Raw genomic sequence first — 19,122 nt, 5'->3', positions numbered from 1 at the left:
ATAATAATTTTACCAGCCCCAAACCAAAGCAAGAAAAAAGGCATGCTTTTTATTGTTTTATACGTTATGTTTATTATTAAATTGGTTTATGATATTCTTATAAGTATTTAAATCCTTTGCAACATCTTCCATTGCATCATCGCTTTCAGCTTCACTACATAAATCGATTATATTATCTTTAATTACGCCTTCCAGCTCATCATATGTTTCCTCCTTCACACATTCCTCCGCATCTTCAATTTCAATCCTCACTAACAAATTTGGCCAACTCACCACTAATAGTATTATTGGGTTTTCACGGAGATGATCAGTGAAATATGAGTCAGTCGCTTCCAACTCATAAAGTTTTGCCCCTCAGGTGTCCGTACCCTTAGAAAATCTTTTATTAAGTCTTCTCTTGATGCATCCCATATATCTGCTTCTAGCGATCTTTCTTCTTCCTCGCACCATGTTTCCTCAGATGTTCCTTCTTCATCAGCTCCCTCGGGGGATATTTTGTTGCTTGTCCCTTCATCTTCGGTAGGTGTTTCCTTCTTAGACCAATCGATATCATCCGACCAATCCATATTCTCTAAACCTTGAGCTTCTGTATGGATAGTTAGTCCTTTGGCCACCAAATCGTTCTCCATTTCGCTAAACTTTCCGGGCTGAACCATTCCTCCTTTTCCCAAATCTGTGTTACAAAAGGGTCTTCCAAATTCTGCACAGATGACTCGTTCAAAACTTTTGAAGGCATGGTGTTGCTTATAATGATATCACTAAACTGATTGAACTCCTAAAAACGAATATTACTTTTATACTCATAAGTCCTTTCTCATGTGGATTTTTTTTAAGGTTGTCACCAATAAACTCTTCTTACACTTGACGAATACCAAGATTATATCACTTAAACAATATTTTTAGAATAAATGTCAACCTTTTTCCGAATTTATTGACAATTAATTCATAATTCACATATAAAAAAAATCTTAAGTATATCGCACACAAATTGTTAGCAAGGAAATACCAAATAAAAAAAAATCATAATTCATACACACTACACATTTGTAATGTAAAGAAGTTAGGCGCCATCCTAAAAAAAGGTCATTTCGACACTGAGTGCGTCTTAAACAACACACACAAACATCCCCTAAAATATGCACGATATTAACTGCAATAGAATGTCCCGTGGTTAATAAGTCATAAGCACCATCACATACACACTCGCGCAACCACCTGGATCACCCGGTCAAAAGATCATCTTACTACAGTTCGTCTTAAACATTACACACAATAATCCCCTAAAAAAAAATATATTACACACCTACAAATCACGTATAAATCAAACGTCATGAAAAAATAAGTCATAGGCAATGCATTGAACAATGCATTTCACTCCACATTAATTATCCCCACTTCAGCCCGGCTACTGTGTCCACATAAATGACCCCCATTTACACGATCAAATCAAACATCGTGGAAAATAAGCCATAGATACGATCAATACAAATAAAAGGGATAACAATAACAACGCTTTGCCTTTGACATGCGTATTGAACACCTCCATTTCCCCCGGCTACTAAACCCGCATAAATTATCCCCATTTCAGACCCTAATCATTCTATAGTGATACTAGTTGCTTAATTTTAGCTAAATTTTGGCTATTAAATCCAGTACCAGTGATCACAAATAGTAGCTAAATAAAGAATCCAATAATTCGCGCTTATAAAAGCGATCACAAATAATAGCTAAAAAAGCGGAAAACTCAATATTTAAGGAGTTATGGCCATTTTAAAATATCCAACGCTTATAAAAGTGATCACCAATGATAGCTAAAAAAGCCAAAAACTCAATATTTAAGGAGTTATGGCCTTTTTAAGATATCGAATAATTCACGCTTTAAAAAGTGATCACAAATAAGAGCTAAAAACGCCGAAAACTCTATATTTAAGGAGTTATGGCCATTTTAAATTATCCAATAATTCACCCTCATAAAAGTGATCAAAAATAATAGCTAAAAACGCCGAAAACTCAATATTTAATATATCCAATAATTCACAGTAGTAGTGTTCTGGGGGAGGAAGTGGCAAATAATATAAAATTTTACGACCTAGGACTTCCGCTTACAAGATGCGTCCATGAGTAAGAACACTTGCGCCCCTAGAAAGAAATTTGTCTCAAGTTGTTGTTTTTCCTATTATGTTAGCGTGGACACATCCCTACAGTCGGATGCGCATGCTCATGCATTTGATCGTAAAATGTCAGAATTTCAAGAAAGAGATTCTGGCTGGGATTTAGAGAAAGTCGTAAAGCTCAATATGAATATATATAAAGCTAATTTAACTCGTGGCTCCCAGTTCTTGAAGATACCGCTCTCTTTATCAAAAAAGAATGCCTGTCTTAACATTAGAAATCACGATGAATTTTGCTTCAAATGGTGTATTGTGGCAGCTTTATCGCATGTGATAAAACTAATCCGCAATCATATAATATTAATATAACCTAAGATATTATATACTTGCCATCCGGGAAGATATTGAATTTTAGAGGACTTAGTTTCTCTATGGCGATAAAAAATATCAAGGATTTTGAGGCTAATAATGAAGATATTAGTATTAATGTCTTCGGCTATGAATGAAATCAGATAGTTGGACCCTACTATATTAACCCAAAACGAAGGAATCATTATATTAACTTGATGCTTCTTCATGAGGGCGACAAGTTCCACTACATATTGATTATGGATATGTCACGGTAAGTTAAAATAGCACAGAAATATACTATTAAATATGATAAATAATGAACACATGAATGCAATCTCAAATATCGTGTGTCAAAATTTATACCAATATTCTTTCACAATTATTCCAAATACGATTGCCATTTATTCTTCAAAGAATTAATGCAGTGTGATGGAGACATTGATGTAATTCCTTTAAATAAAGTTTAATGTGTCAACGTCATTTTTTATTAACATGAAAAATGATTTCAATGAAATGGCTGATCATAATTCTTCGGTGAATTCGAAAAACAAATGGCGGAATAAATTTGAACTGAGGTTCTTGGACAGTTTTCGTTTATGTCTTCCAGTTTGGATAGTTTAGCTAAAAATGTACCTAAAAACGCATTTCAAGCTGTTCGTACACAGTTTCCAAATGATGCTGAGTTCAATCTGCTAACTAGGAAAGGAATTTTTCCTTATGAATACGTGTCTTCATTAGACAAATTATATGAACGACAATTGCCGGCACGAAATGAATTTTACAACAGGTTGAATGACAGTGAGTTTTCGCTAGATGATTATGGACATGCGCAGAATGTATGGAGAGACTTTGAATGTCAAACTGTCAAAGATTATACGGAGTTTTATTTAAAAACAGATTCCTTATTATTGGCTGATGTGTTCGAAAACTTTCGAAGTTTATGCCTCCGTCACCATGGACTTGATCCTTGCCAGTATTTCACAGTGCCATCACTATCTTGAGATGCCATGTTGCTGTGCACAGGTGTTGAATTAGAGCTATTTACAGGTATTAACATGTATAATTTCTGTAAAAATGGAATTAGAGGTGGACTTACACAATGTTCAAATAGACACTCGGTAGGCAATAGTAAACATACTGCGGACTATGACCCTAGTAAACCCGAGGTGAATATCCAACTCAAGAAGAGTTGGAACAATTCAATGACGTCAGTAAAATATTAGCGATTCCTAATGAATCACCAAAAGGTTATTTCTTTAATGTGGACTTAGAATATCCACAAAATCTACATGACAAACACAATGATTTACCCTTTTGTCCTGAATCCAAATGTGTTGGTGGCTGCAAGATCAAAAAGTTGATTGCAGATTTGAATGACAAAATCTCTTACACCATTGATTATAGCGTGCTTGAACAATGTATCCAGCATAACTTAATTCTTAAAAAAGTCAATAGCTGTTTACAGTTTACACAATCTAACTGGCTTGCAGCATACATAATGAAAAATGACAATCTCAGAGCACAAGCCACAGATGCTTTCGCAAATTGTTTTTTATAAATTTATAAATAATTCTGTTTATGGCAAAACAATGGAAAATGTGGACAAAAAGAAAATCGTAGAAATAAGAAACCATTCAAAACAAATTTCATAGTCTAACTTTTCAGATGAAATGGTGGCAATTCAAATGAACAAAGTGAGGGTGAAATATGATAAGCCTATATACCTTGGGTTTTTTATTTTAGAGTTATCAAAATGGGTCATGCATGATTTCCTGTATGATTTTTTAAAAGTAAAGTTTGGAGATGACTTCATATTATATTAAATGGATACTGATTCCTTCATACTAACTTTCACTAACCGCAACCTCTTTGCTGAACTATCACGAAAGGAAATACTGCCTAGATTTGACACATCAGATTTTCCGCCATCCAACCCATATAATATACCACTTCTCAATAAAAAAGTAATAGGAATGAAGGACGAGAACTGCGGAAAGACGGTATCGGAATTTGTAGGCCTTAGACCAAAAATGTACGCTATAAAAGAGGTAAAGAAATCAAAGGGTGTTAAAAAATCTGTTATGAAGCAGTACACCATTAACGCGTATAGGGATTGTCTGTACAATCAAATAAAATATTATAATATGTATAAATTTAGATCGAGGAAACATGAGATATACACAGACAATATAACTAAAGTGTGTCTCAGTTTCCAAGATGATAAAAGATTTATACGAGAAGATGGTGTAAGCATGTATGCTTGGGGCCATTATAAAATAAAAAATGATAATGAGGTGAATTCCGTGGTTCCAATGGAACTAGATTTTCATGCTGAAAATGTAAGCGATAATTCTATTTTTGAATTAATCGCAAATGTAAATAGTAATGATGTTACAGATTTAGAAAAAATAAGTATTTCTAATTTTCCTACAGAATTAGATGTAGATATAAGTAACATACCCCCTGTAAATACAATAGATATTCCTATAGACGGGGATGACAATATTAAAAAATTCTTTCCCATCATCAGATTGCAAATTCTTGGGAATTCGTCCCATTTTCAATATTTTTTCAAATGCTGTACAAACTTCCAAGGCGTTTTAAGATTTGAGCGTTTTAGCCCGTGCATATTTTGAAAAAGTATCAATCACTGTTAGCATAAACCTGTATCCCCTGTTTGCTTTAGGATAGTTGCCCATTTCAACTAAATCAGCTGCCCTCCGCCTTTCAAATTTTTTTCTTGCATAAGTGTGAAGTTCATTCACTATTCCTCGTTTTTCCATCTTTTATTAAATCTATTATCTTACACTGTATGAGTAAATGTAGTTCTCGATAAAAGGTCATAAAGTTCATTTAACGTGTGTTTTAAACGCGATATTTCTTCTCTTATATTGGAACACTCTTGAAATACGTTTTTCTTTAATATTTCTTGTAGGTTCTTGTTTTGCGAATGTACGTATGCTTGGTTGACCGCATCCGATTCTCCCGCCGGGGGAGCCAAGTTTTTAATCCTCTTTTGTATGTCCAAATTGTTATCTTCATCAATATTGATTCCCAGCACTCTCGAAACATTTCCCTTAATTGTGGCTGAAGTATATTTTAGATGATAATGATGACCAAACTTATCCACAGTCATTGATTTTGTAATTCAGGTGATTAATAAATTATATTTCCCTCTCTCAGTTCCTCGATAATAGAAACAATCGCATTAGTATGATTATTATTTCCGGCTTGTTGTGATGCTAGCATCAGCTTTAATCGTTCTATTAATTCATTAGGATCGTCCTAGTATATATAGTTCGGTTTATGGAAATTTACTCTCATTAGGCCTTTGCCGCTGTGAGTATCATCCATCAAGTGTTTAATAACACGTTTATATTTATATCCTCTGTTGGATTTGATTCGTTCATTATGTTTAAAGTTTACTTTATGTGCGTTAGAGTCCAGCAAAAATTTTTTATATATTTCTAATTCTGACGCGTCATTATTTTTAGGTTTTCGATAAAACAGTAGTTCAAATAGACCCCGTGTAAATGCCCAATGTTGATTTTCAATAATTATTTTCTGATCATCAACTTTTGATGGGTTGTCCCCAAATTTCCATTCTCCGTGAATATCTTTGTGTGGTCCATATACCGTATCCAATTTTTTGTTTTTTTTAAAGAGAAACGTCAACGGTATCATCATTGTCTGTATAAAATGTGTCGTCTTTTGAATCCGACTCATCGGTTTCCTCCCATAACATTTTAGGTTCTGGCTTAATATCCTGTTTCAATTTTTTAACGGGTGTACTCATAGCAAAATAATCTTTATATGATTCAATATTTTCCTTCTTAGGTATTGTGGGATTTGATGCATTATCATTCGTTAGTTTTAATAGTTTATGTATTGGCTCAGTTATGGGTTTGGATGTACTGTTCAATTCGTTTGTTTTTATTTCTTACCCCCTTTTAATGCTTCGTAATTTTCTTTTCAAGGCATTTCTGGACTTAACAAGGCGCTTTAACATATCTTCTTCCATGGTTGTGATTATACTAATAGCAGTGGTTATAATAGGGATTACTTAAATCTATTTATGGTTGTATAAATGTGTGAAATTCCTTTCTATATCTTCCCGAGTTAATATCATCGTCTTTGCTAATTGTTAGAAATCCATATTTTTCCTTCCAGCATTCACGACATATTTCTTTGAATTTTTCAAAACTCATATCACTTCCAACATGATCATTGTATATATGTTTTAAATTTAAATCATCTTGTTTAAACGTAATAATCATATTTGCATTATCACGTAGTAAATGTTTCGGAATCCTAGTATATGTCTGACATAAATAAAATGAATCGACATTTTTATGGCGACCCATACTGAATTATGTTTTAATATTATTTTGTTTATCACAAGCCACATCATCGAATATGAGAATTGAATTTGGCCTTATATCTTCTGGTTGTACAACATCCTCATTATTATTGAAAGTAAACAATCTCATACCCTTTATAGATGACATAAGTTTCTTGATATATTCGTATTTCGGTTGATATAGAGATTTAGAATATATATAAAGATTTTAGAATTTCAATCCATTTGGACTTTCTATCAAGCTTAGCTAACATTAGTCTTTCCACAATTCGCAATTGCTAATGCTGTTATGAATGCTAAAAATGCCAAACGACAATTAGAGGAGCAAACCAGACATAACAAAACTATCGAAGCTATAGCTATGGGTAAGGGTTTGTATTTAAAACCCTACAAAAAAGGTATTGGTATTTACTTGAATAATACATCAAAAAACTAATTAAGCAACTACCCAACGCACCACTTACTGACAAACAAATATATTATTTGGGAAAAAAATATATACCGCGCTTTAGTGGTGTATATATGCGCAACAGATTACCTAAAATGCCATATAAGAAAGAGTGTGGTATTATAAATATGGATAATGATAGTGGACCTGGCACGTATTGGGTAGCATATTATAAATATGATAACATCATTGAATATTATGATAGTTTTGGAAATCTCCAACCGTTAGAAATCTTATATTATTTAAGTCAAAATATTACTAATAATTATAAAAGAGATCAACACTTTAAAACATAAAAATGTGGGCACCTCTGTTTAAAGTTCTATACAACGTGGACATACATATGCATTGTTTATCATAAGCCATTACCATATTCAAATTCGAAACTTGAAATAAACGATGAATAATGTAGCTAAAATCATCAATATATCTCATATAAGGAGGTGTCGTTAAATTGGAGCTGTGCGAAGACCTGGACCAGCATAGACAATTTTCAGTCACAGGCTGTAGCATCCTATACGAACTTCAAATACCACATCTCAAACAATTTCGGTGGGTATTGTACCTAAAATCGTCAAAATACCGAATATAGGGAGGCACTGATATATGGGGCCTATACGAAGACCTGGATCCGCACCGACAATTTTCTGTCACAGACTGTAGTTCCCATAACGAACTTCAAATACCAATTTTGAAACAATTCCGGTGAATAATGCCGCTAAAATCATCAAAATACCGAATATAGGAAGGTACCGTTAAATGGGGGCTATACGAAGACGTGGGCCTGCACAGACAATTTTCTGTCTTAGAGTGTAGTATCCATTTGGAACTTCAAATACCAAATTTGAAACAATTCCAGTGAATAATTTCGCTAAAATCATCCAAATACCGAATATAGGGAGGTACCGTTATATTGGGGCTATACGAAGACGTGGACCTGCAAGGACAATTTTTTGTCTTAGTGTGTAGTATCCATTTGGAACTTCAAATACCAAATTTGAAACAATTCCCGTGAATAATGTCGCTAAAATCATCAAAATACCGAATATCGGAAGGTACCGTTATATTGGGGCTATACGAAGAAATAGACTTGCACAGACAATTTTCTATCTTAGGGTGTAGTATCCATTTGGAACTTCAAATACCAAATTTGAAACAATTCCGGTGAATAACGTCGCTAAAATAATCAAAATACCGAATATAGGGGGTACCGTTATATGGGGGCTATATGAAAACATGGACCTATATGGCCCATTTACGAACTTAACCTGCCTACTGGAAAAATAAACATGTGTGCAAAATTTTAGCCATCTATCTCAATTCATTGGAAAGATAGCGTGATTACAACAGACAGACGGACATCGCTAAATCGACTTATAATTTTACGCTGATCAAGAATATATAGACTTTGTTGGGTCTGACATGAGTATTTCGAGGAATTACAAACGGAATGACAAAGTTAATATACCATCCATAGTATGGTGGAGGGTATAAAAAGCTTATAAATACAACATTTAAAACATGAAATTGGTTAGTTCAATTTAATACTTCCATGACGATGCAATCAATTGATCAATTGATGAAAATCCACTATTGCAATATCCGACCTATTACGATAGTGGATTTTCAGTTTTGTCATGGAAACCACAAGAGCATATTTATGAAGGAGCTGGCGTTCATTTGCGGTACTTCTGTTGTGCCTAATCATTTTCTGTTTCGTCCGCCTTTTAATATAAAAAACTTACTAACGAAGCCTGCAGAACAAATGTATATTTGTAAGAACTTTGTAAACGGATTGGATTGGGTGGAGATGTGGACTACAATGTGGTTGAGAGTGTCCTCATGCCATTGGATGAATATAAGTACTTTGTTGTTGTTGAAAGAGACAAAAAACAATTTCTACAGAAATATCTCACTACTAACATAATAAATTTAGAAGACAAAATTAAGCTAAGAACATGTCGAAATTATTGTATTAACTGTTCAATACATTCAAGCTTTGTGTATAAATTTGCTATAAATAATTTATTTAAAATATTTGTATTTATTGAGCAAAATTGGAACAAAAACATGGACTTAATATATGATGACATCAATAAAGGATAATAATAGTAAAAAACACAGATTTTTTTTCTTATTTTTTAAATATTTTATTAATGGAATTGAAGGCTATAATTGTATATAATATAATGAATATTGGTGAAAAAGGATTCACTAATGTACGACTACAAACATTTAGTCCCAATTCTGGAAGTAGTACATCTAAAGTTTTAGGTGCTGCGGAAATATTGTTTGTAATACATTTTCTTAATAAAGGACAGCTGTAAGAATTTCTCAAATGTTCAGATACTGGGCAATCGGTCTGTTTCCAACGATGAATATTCACTTCACAAAAATAACATTCTGTTACATCGCCTACTCCAGGGTAAATTAGTCCCACTGCTGCCATGGTTTTGGGATCTGGATAGGATAGAGGCCAATTTGAAAATGTTTTCAGACGTTCAGTTTCCTTATTTAGTTGGGGTACATCTTTCTACTAGGAGCTCCACTCACTAACTGTGAAGTGTAAATGAAAAAACCGAGTTGATTTTATTAAATAATACATTATTTATTTCTGCATTTTCTCTTACATAACAATAACATTTTCGTTTTATATTAAAATATAATATCTTATGTTATTCCCACCATGGATCATTTTCATCTAAATCCCACAATGATTGTTCTTCAGTTATGTGTATATAATCATATCCATTGGCTTCATTCTCTGTAAGTATATGATATTCATTCCTTGTGGGTATTTCATTTCTAAGGAATTCCTCTACTATTGGTATCATCAAACTATAAAAAGCCTCCAATTGAGAAGCCTTCATCATAGGATATTCATCAATTTCCGGATCATCCCATCCTGCATCCTTTTCCTAGCATTTGCTTCCCAAATTGATGCCATATTCTTCACGTTTGTTCTTTCCTCGACTGAGTAACTTTTAACAATGATATTTAGTCTTATATTCTATAGATGTCAACATTTTCATGGAAAAGAAAAACACAAAAATTTCATTTCAAATATAAATTTATTTGTATTTTTTGTTGTATTTACTAAGCTAAATATGACTGATAAAAGAAATTAGATTTTTTTTGCTTCAATTCCAATTTGTATAATGTGTTATCTCTCTCGCCTCCTATTGTTGATTTTGATATGGCATATCCACCGCATCCCAATTCCTTGACGTCTTCTTCTCGTAGTGCTAGGAACCTATATGGCAGGTAAAGTATAGCATCATCTAGTTTAAGCACAATTCTTTCACCATATTTGGTTTGGGTTCTGTATGGTCCACTGATAACGTAATCCCTGTTTTCATCCATCTCCTTTATAGTGATAATTCTTCTGTGGTTGTAGGAGTTAAATAAATTTACAAGATTTACGCTCGAAATTATTTCCATTAGGCTTTATTTCACACTGTCTTCTTTAGCAACATTGCCCTCCTATTTGTATGAAAAAGATGTTTTTTTTTTTCTTTTTTTTTACCCATACCATCCCGCCAAATGAAGAACACATTTTTTTTATTTTGTACTTTTAATTTTGTCAAATTTGTTGAAATATTCTCTAAATTCTTGATACTCTTCATTATTTTGTACAATATAATTGAAATGTAAAAAAATCTTATTAATATAATCCTCAAAATCATCAAGAACACTGTATTGAGGTGGGCATAATACGACTGATGAGTTAACCATTGCTCGTTCCGGCAGACCCTCTCGTATCCTGTCATATTCGTTTTCTGTTGTGTCAGTGATGGTGGTTTCGCCATCGTCTCCAATCTCCCTATATTCATCCACATAATCGTTCAGGATTTTTGACTGAGTTTCCTCCTCCTCATCCCACTCGTAATGAGTTGACACGATATATGTTTGATTTCCATCTTCCATAGTTGAGGAGTCCTTTATTGCTTCACCATGGTCCTTTAACACGTCTTCCATTTCCACATCCTCCACATTCTCCTCATCCTTTTTTTTCCTCGAGGAGACATATGTCTATGTCACCTTCTGTATCCTCATAGAAATTATTGACATCCACAATCTTCAGAAATTTTTTCGCTGAACGCAAAGGCCATTTTTATTTTTAGGATGCTAACCTTATAAAGGATTTTTTAAAACGGAGTTTTTTCTCAAGATTTACTACGCTTTAAATACCAATATATTGTTTACATTAAAAATCCTTTCGAATAAAAAATACACAACTATATAATACATAATATAGTTTAGAATTTATCTCGATGTTTCAATACAAAAGGAATCACATTTACAAAGCGTCGAATTAGTTTTTTTTTTCATGTGATTTTTTAAATACATCCTTTTTCTAAAATATTTAAATGCAACAACTACTGGGGAAAGAAATGGCATTCCCTTTACGTTGTCCCCTTAACATAAACACACCAATATTTTCTCATTGATTTTTTTGCTTCAATTCCAATTTGTATAATGTGTTATCTCTCTCGCCTCCCATTGTTGATTTTGATATGGTACATCCACCGCATCCCAATTCCTTGACGTCTTCTTCTCGTAGTGCTAGGAACCTAGATGGCAGGTAAAGTATAGCATCATCTAGTTTAAGCACAATTCTTTCACCATATTTGGTTTGGGTTCTGTATGGTCCACTGATAACGTAATCCTTGTTTTCATCCATCTCCTTTATAGTGATAATCCTTCTGTGGTTGTAGGAGTTGAATAAATTTACAAGATTTACGCTCGATATTATTTCTATTAGGCTTTATTTCACACTGTTTTCTTTAGGAACATTGCCCTTCTATTTATATGAAAAAGTGTTTTTTTTTTCTTTTTTTTCACCCATATCATCCCGCCAAATGAAGAACACATTTTTTTTAATTTGTATTTTTATTTTTGTCAAATTCGTTGAAATATTCTATTAATTCTTTATACGCTTCATTATTTTGTACAATATAATTGAAATGTAAAAAATTCTTATTAATATAATCCTCAAAATCATCAAGAACACTGTATTGAGGTGGGCATAATATGACTGATGAGTTAACCATTGCTCGTTCCGGCAGACCCTCTCGTATCCTGTCATATTCGTTTTCTGTTGTGTCAGTGATCGTGGTTTCGCCATCGTCTCCAATCTCCCTATATTCATCCACATCATCGTCCAGGATTGTGGACTGAGTTTCCTCCTCCTCATCCTCCTCGTAATGAGTTGACACGATATATGTTTGATTTCCATCTTCCATAGTTGAGGAGTCCTTTGTTGCTTCACCATGGTCCTCCAACACGTCATCCATTTCCACATCCTCCACATTCTCCTCATCCTTTTTTGGCAGACCCTCTCGTATCCTGTCATATTCGTTTTCTCTTGTGTCAGTGATCGTGGTTTCGCCATCGTCTCCAATCTCCCTATATTCATCCACATCATCGTTCAGGATTGTGGACTGAGTTTCCTCATCCTCCTCGTAATGAGTTGACACGATATATGTTTGATTTCCATTTTCCATAGTTGAAGAGTCCTCAATTGCTTCACCATGGTCCTCCAACACGTCTTCCATTTCCACATTCTCCTCATCCTTTTTTTCCTCGAGGAGACATATGTCTATGTCACCTTCTGTATCCTCATAGAAATTATTGACATCCACAATCTTCAGAAATTTTTTCGCTGAACGCAAAGGCCATTTTTATTTTTAGGATGCTAACTTTGTAAAGGATTTTTTAAAACTGAGTATTTTTCTCAAGATTTACAACGCTTTAAATACCAATATATTGTTTACATTAAAAATCCTTTCGAATAAAAAATACACAACTATCTAATACATAATATAGTTTAGAATTTATCTCGATGTTCAATACAAAAGGAATCATATTTACAAAGCGTCGCATTAGTTTTTTTTTCATGTGATTTTTTAAATACATCATTTTTCTAAAATATCTAAATGCAACAACTACTGGGGAAAGAAATGGCATTCCCTTTACGTTGTCCCCTTAACATAAACACACCAATATTTTCTCATTGATTTTTTTGCTTCAATTCCAATTTGTATAATGTGTTATCTCTCTCGCCTCCCATTGTTGATTTTGATATGGTATATCCACCGCATCCCAATTCCTTGACGTCTTCTTCTCGTAGTGCTAGGAACCTAGATGGCAGGTAAAGTATAGCATCACCTAGTTTAAGCACAATTCGTTCACCATATTTGGTTTGGGTTCTATATGGTCCACTGATAGCGTAATCCCTGTTTTCATCCATCTCCTTTATAGTGATAATTCTTCTGTGGTTGTAGGAGTTGAATAAATTTACAAGATTTACGCTCGACATTATTTCTATTAGGCTTTATTTCACACTGTTTTCTTTAGGAACATTGCCCTCCTATTTATATGAAAAAGTTGTTTTTTTTTTCTTTTTTTTCACCCATATCATCCCGCCAAATGAAGAACACATTTTTTTCATTTTGTATTTTTATTTTTGTAAAATTCGTTGAGATATTCTCTTAATTCTTTATACGCTTCATTATTTTGTACAATATAATTGAAATGTAAAAAATTCTTATTAATATAATCCTCAAAATCATCAAGAACGCGGTATTGAGGTGGGCATAATACGACTGATGAGTTAACCATTGCTCGTTCCGGCAGACCCTCTCGTATCCTGTCATTTTCGTTTTCTGTTGTGTCAGTGATCGTGGTTTCGCCATCGTCTCCAATCTCCCTATATTCATCCACATCATCGTTCAGGATTGTGGACTGAGTTTCCTCCTCCTCATCCTACTCGTAATGAGTTGACACGATATATGTTTGATTTCCATCTTCCATAGTTGAGGAGTCCTTTGTTGCTTCACCATGGTCCTCCAACACGTCTTCCATTTCCACATCCTCCACATTATCCTCATCCTTTTTTGGCAGTCCCTCTCGTATCCTGTCATATTCGTTTTCTCTTGTGTCAGTGATCGTGGTTTCGCCATCGTCTCCAATCTCCCTATATTCATCCACATCATCGTTCAGGATTGTGGACTGAGTTTCCTCCTCCTCATCCTACTCGTAATGAGTTGACACGATATATGTTTGATTTCCATCTTCCATAGTTGAGGAGTCATTTATTGCTTCACCATGGTCCTTTAACACGTCTTCCATTTCCACTTCCTCCTCATCCTTTTTTTTCCTCGAGGAGACATATGTCTATGTCACCTTCTGTATCGTCATAGAAATTATTGACATCCACAATCTTCAGAAATTTTTTCGCTGAACGCAAAGGCCATTTTTATTTTTAGGATGCTAACCTTATAAAGGATTTTTTAAAACGGAGTTTTTTCTCAAGATTTACTACGCTTTAAATACCAATATATTGTTTACATTAAAAAGCCTTTCGAATAAAAAATACACAACTATCTAATACATAATATAGTTTAGAATTTATCTCGATGTTTCAATACAAAAGGAATCACATTTACAAAGCGTCGAATTAGTTTTTTTTTTCATGTGATTTTTTAAATACATCCTTTTTCTAAATATTTAAATGCAACAACTACTGGGGAAAGAAATGGCATTCCCTTTACGTTGTCACCTTAACATGAACACACCAATATTTTCTCATTGATTTTTTTGCTTCAATTCCAATATGTATAATGTGTTATCTCTCTCGCCTCCCATTGTTGATTTTGATATGGTACATCCACCGCATCCCAATTCCTTGACGTCTTCTTCTCGTAGTGCTAGGAACCTAGATGGCAGGTAAAGTATAGCATCATCTAGTTTAAGCACAATTCTTTCACCATATTTGGTTTGGGTTCTGTATGGTCCACTGATGACGTAATCCCTGTTTTCATCCATCTCCTTTATAGTGATAATCCTTCTGTGGTTGTAGGAGTTGAATAAATTTACAAGATTTACGCTCGATATTATTTCTATTAGGCTTTATTTCACACTGTTTTCTTTAGGAACATTGCCCTTCTATTTATATGAAAAAGTGTTTTTTTTTCTTTTTTCACCCATATCATCCCGCCAAATGAAGAACACATTTTTTATACCCTCCACCATACTATGGAGGGTATATTAATTTTGTCATTCCGTTTGTAACTCCTCGAAATATTCATGTCAGACCCAACAAAGTATATATATTCTTGATCAGCGTAAAATTCTAAGACGATTTAGCCGTGTCCGTCTGTCTGTCTGTGTGTCTGTCTGTCTGTCTGTCCGTCTGTCTGTCTGTCTGTCTGTCTGTCTGTTGTAATCACGCTATCTTTCGAACAAATTGAGATAGAAGGCTAAAATTTTGCACACATGTATATTTTCCCAGTAGGCAGGTTAAGTTCGTAAATGGGCCATGTAGGTCCAAGTTATCATATAGCCCCCATATAACGGTACCTCCCGATATTCGGTATTTTGATGATTTTAGCGACATTATTCACCGGAATTATTTCAATTTTGGTATTTGAAGTTCGTAATGGATACTACAGCTTAAGACAGAAAATTATCTGTGCAGGTCCACGTCTTCATATAGCCCCCACATAACGGTACCCCCCGATATTCGGTATTTTGATGATTTTAGCGACATTGTTTATCGGAATCGTTTCAAATATGGTATTTGAAGTTCGTAATGGATACTTCATCTAAAGTCAAAAAATGAGCCATGTAGGTCCACGTCTTCATATAGCCCCCATATAACGGTACCCCCCGATATTCGGTATTTTAATGATTTTAGCGACATTATTTACAGGGATTGTTTCAAATTTCGCATGTGAAGTTCGTAATGGATACTTCAGCCCATGCCAGAAAATTGTCTGTGCAGGTCCACGTCTTCGTATAGCCCCCATATAACGGTACCCCCCATATTCGGTATTTTGACGATTTTAGCTACATTATAAACAGATTTTTCTTCAAGTTTCGCATTTAAATATTGTAATAATTTATGACAAAAGTTGCCTATGCAGGCCCACGTCGTCGTATAAGCATTCGGTATTTTTAAGATTTTAACTGAATTTTTAACGGTTTTTTTTTTGGAAATTGCCAAATTTGTACCAAATGGTGGAGGGTATTAAAAGTTCGGCCCGGCCGAACTTACAGCTTTTTTACTTGTTTTAATTTGTATTTTTATTTTTGTCAAATTCGTTGAAATATTCTATTAATTCTTTATACGCTTCATTATTTTGTACAATATAATTGAAATGTAAAAAATTCTTATTAATATAATCCTCAAAATCATCAAGAACACTGTATTGAGGTGGTCATAATACGACTGATGAGTTAACCATTGCTCGTTCCGGCAGACCTTCTCGTATCCTGTCATATTCGTTTTCTGTTGTGTCAGTGATCGTGGTTTCGCCATCGTCTCCAATCTCCCTATATTCATCCACATAATCGTTCAGGATTGTGGACTGAGTTTCCTCCTCCTCATCCTACTCGTAATGAGTTGACACGATATATGTTTGATTTCCATCTTCCATAGTTGAGGAGTCATTTATTGCTTCACCATGGTCCTTTAACACGTCTTCCATTTCCACATCCTCCTCATCCTTTTTTTTCCTCGAGGAGACATATGTCTATGTCACCTTCTGTATCCTCATAGAAATTATTGACATCCACAATCTTCAGAAATTTTTTCGCTGAACGCAAAGGCCATTTTTATTTTTAGGATGCTAACCTTATAAAGGATTTTTTAAAACGGAGTTTTTTCTCAAGATTTACTACGCTTTAAATACCAATATATTGTTTACATTAAAAAGCCTTTCGAATAAAAAATACACAACTATCTAATACATAATATAGTTTAGAATTTATCTCGATGTTTCAATACAAAAGGAATCACATTTACAAAGCGTCGAATTAGTTTTTTTTTTTCATGTGATCTTTTTAAATACATCCTTTTTCTAAATATTTAAATGCAACAACTACTGGGGAAAGAAATGGCATTCCCTTTACGTTGTCACCTTAACATAAACACACCAATATTTTCTCATTGATTTTTTTGCTTCAATTCCAATATGTATAATGTGTTATCTCTCTCGCCTCCCATTGTTGATTTTGATATGGTACATCCACCGCATCCCAATTCCTTGACGTCTTCTTCTCGTAGTGCTAGGAACCTAGATGGCAGGTAAAGTATAGCATCATCTAGTTTAAGCACAATTCTTTCACCATATTTGGTTTGGGTTCTGTATGGTCCACTGATGACGTAATCCCTGTTTTCATCCATCTCCTTTATAGTGATAATCCTTCTGTGGTTGTAGGAGTTGAATAAATTTACAAGATTTACGCTCGATATTATTTCTATTAGGCTTTATTTCACACTGTTTTCTTTAGGAACATTGCCCTTCTATTTATATGAAAAAGTGTTTTTTTTTCTTTTTTCACCCATATCATCCCGCCAAATGAAGAACACATTTTTTTTAATTTGTATTTTTATTTTTGTCAAATTCGTTGAAATATTCTATTAATTCTTTATACGCTTCATTATTTTGTACAATATAATTGAAATGTAAAAAATTCTTATTAATATAATCCTCAAAATCATCAAGAACGCTGTATTGAGGTGGGCATAATACGACTGATGAGTTAACCATTGCTCGTTCCGGCAGACCCTCTCGTATCCTGTCATATTCGTTTTCTGTTGTGTCAGTGATCGTGGTTTCGCCATCGTCTCCAATCTCCCTATATTCATCCACATCATCGTCCAGGATTGTGGACTGAGTTTCCTCCTCCTCATCCTCCTCGTAATGAGTTGACACGATATATGTTTGATTTCCATCTTCCATAGTTGAGGAGTCCTTTGTTGCTTCACCATGGTCCTCCAACACGTCTTCCATTTCCACATATTCCACATTCTCCTCATCCTTTTTTGGCAGACCCACTCGTATCCTGTCATATTCGTTTTCTCTTGTGTCAGTGATCGTGGTTTCGTCATCGTCTCCAATCTCCCTATATTCATCCACATCATCGTTCAGGATTGTGGACTGAGTTTCCTCATCCTCCTCGTAATGAGTTGACACGATATATGTTTGATTTCCATTTTCCATAGTTGAGGAGTCCTCAATTGCTTCACCATGGTCCTCCAACACGTCTTCCATTTCCACATTCTCCTCATCCTTTTTTTTCCTCGAGGAGACATATGTCTATGTCACCTTCTGTATCCTCATAGAAATTATTGACATCCACAATCTTCAGAAATTTTTTCGCTGAACGCAAAGGCCATTTTTATTTTTAGGATGCTAACCTTATAAAGGATTTTTTAAAACAGAGTTTTTTCTCAAGATTTACTACGCTTTAAATACCAATATATTGTTTACATTAAAAATCCTTTCGAATAAAAAATACACAACTATCTAATACATAATATAGTTTAGAATTTATATCGATGTTTCAATACAAAAGGAATCACATTTACAAAGCGTCGAATTAGTTTTTTTTTCATGTGATTTTTTAAATACATCCTTTTTCTAAAATATTTAAATGCAACAACGACTGGGGAAAGAAATGGCATTCCCTTTACGTTGTCCCCTTAGCATAAACACACCAATATTTTCTCATTGATTTTTTTGCTTCAATTCCAATTTGTATAATGTGTTATCTCTCTCGCCTCCCATTGTTGATTTTGATGTGGTATATCCACCGCATCCCAATTCCTTGACGTCTTCTTCTCGTAGTGCTAGGAACCTAGATGGCAGGTAAAGTATAGCATCGTCTAGTTTAAGCACAATTCTTTCACAATATTTGGTTTGGGTTCTGGATGGTCCACTGATAACGTAATCCCTGTTTTCATCCATCTCCTTTATAGTGATAATCCTTCTGTGGTTGTAGGAGTTGAATAAATTTACAAGATTTACGCTTGACCTTATTTCTATTAGGCTTTATTTCAC

The 19,122-nt window shown here is 34.1% G+C and overlaps 1 protein-coding gene across 1 annotated transcript; it reads right to left on the bottom strand.

The window, feature by feature from the left end:
* Positions 1 to 3,411: 3,411 nt before the first annotated feature.
* On the bottom strand, positions 3,412 to 18,333 carry LOC131804311 (probable serine/threonine-protein kinase kinX). The gene is made up of 4 exons (XM_059126993.1): positions 17,827 to 18,333; positions 14,113 to 14,305; positions 12,322 to 12,935; positions 3,412 to 3,528 (listed from the first exon to the last, which is right to left on the bottom strand). The coding sequence occupies exons 1-4, from the start codon at positions 18,331 to 18,333 to the stop codon at positions 3,412 to 3,414; spliced, it is 1,431 nt and encodes a 476-aa protein (XP_058982976.1).
* Positions 18,334 to 19,122: the final 789 nt, after the last annotated feature.

This window comes from Musca domestica, unplaced genomic scaffold, assembly GCF_030504385.1.
Source record: "Musca domestica strain aabys unplaced genomic scaffold, Musca_domestica.polishedcontigs.V.1.1 42, whole genome shotgun sequence".
Lineage (NCBI taxonomy): Eukaryota > Metazoa > Arthropoda > Insecta > Diptera > Muscidae > Musca > Musca domestica.
The sequence above is the reverse complement of the archived record's forward strand: the minus strand, read 5'-3'. Positions and strand labels throughout refer to the sequence as shown.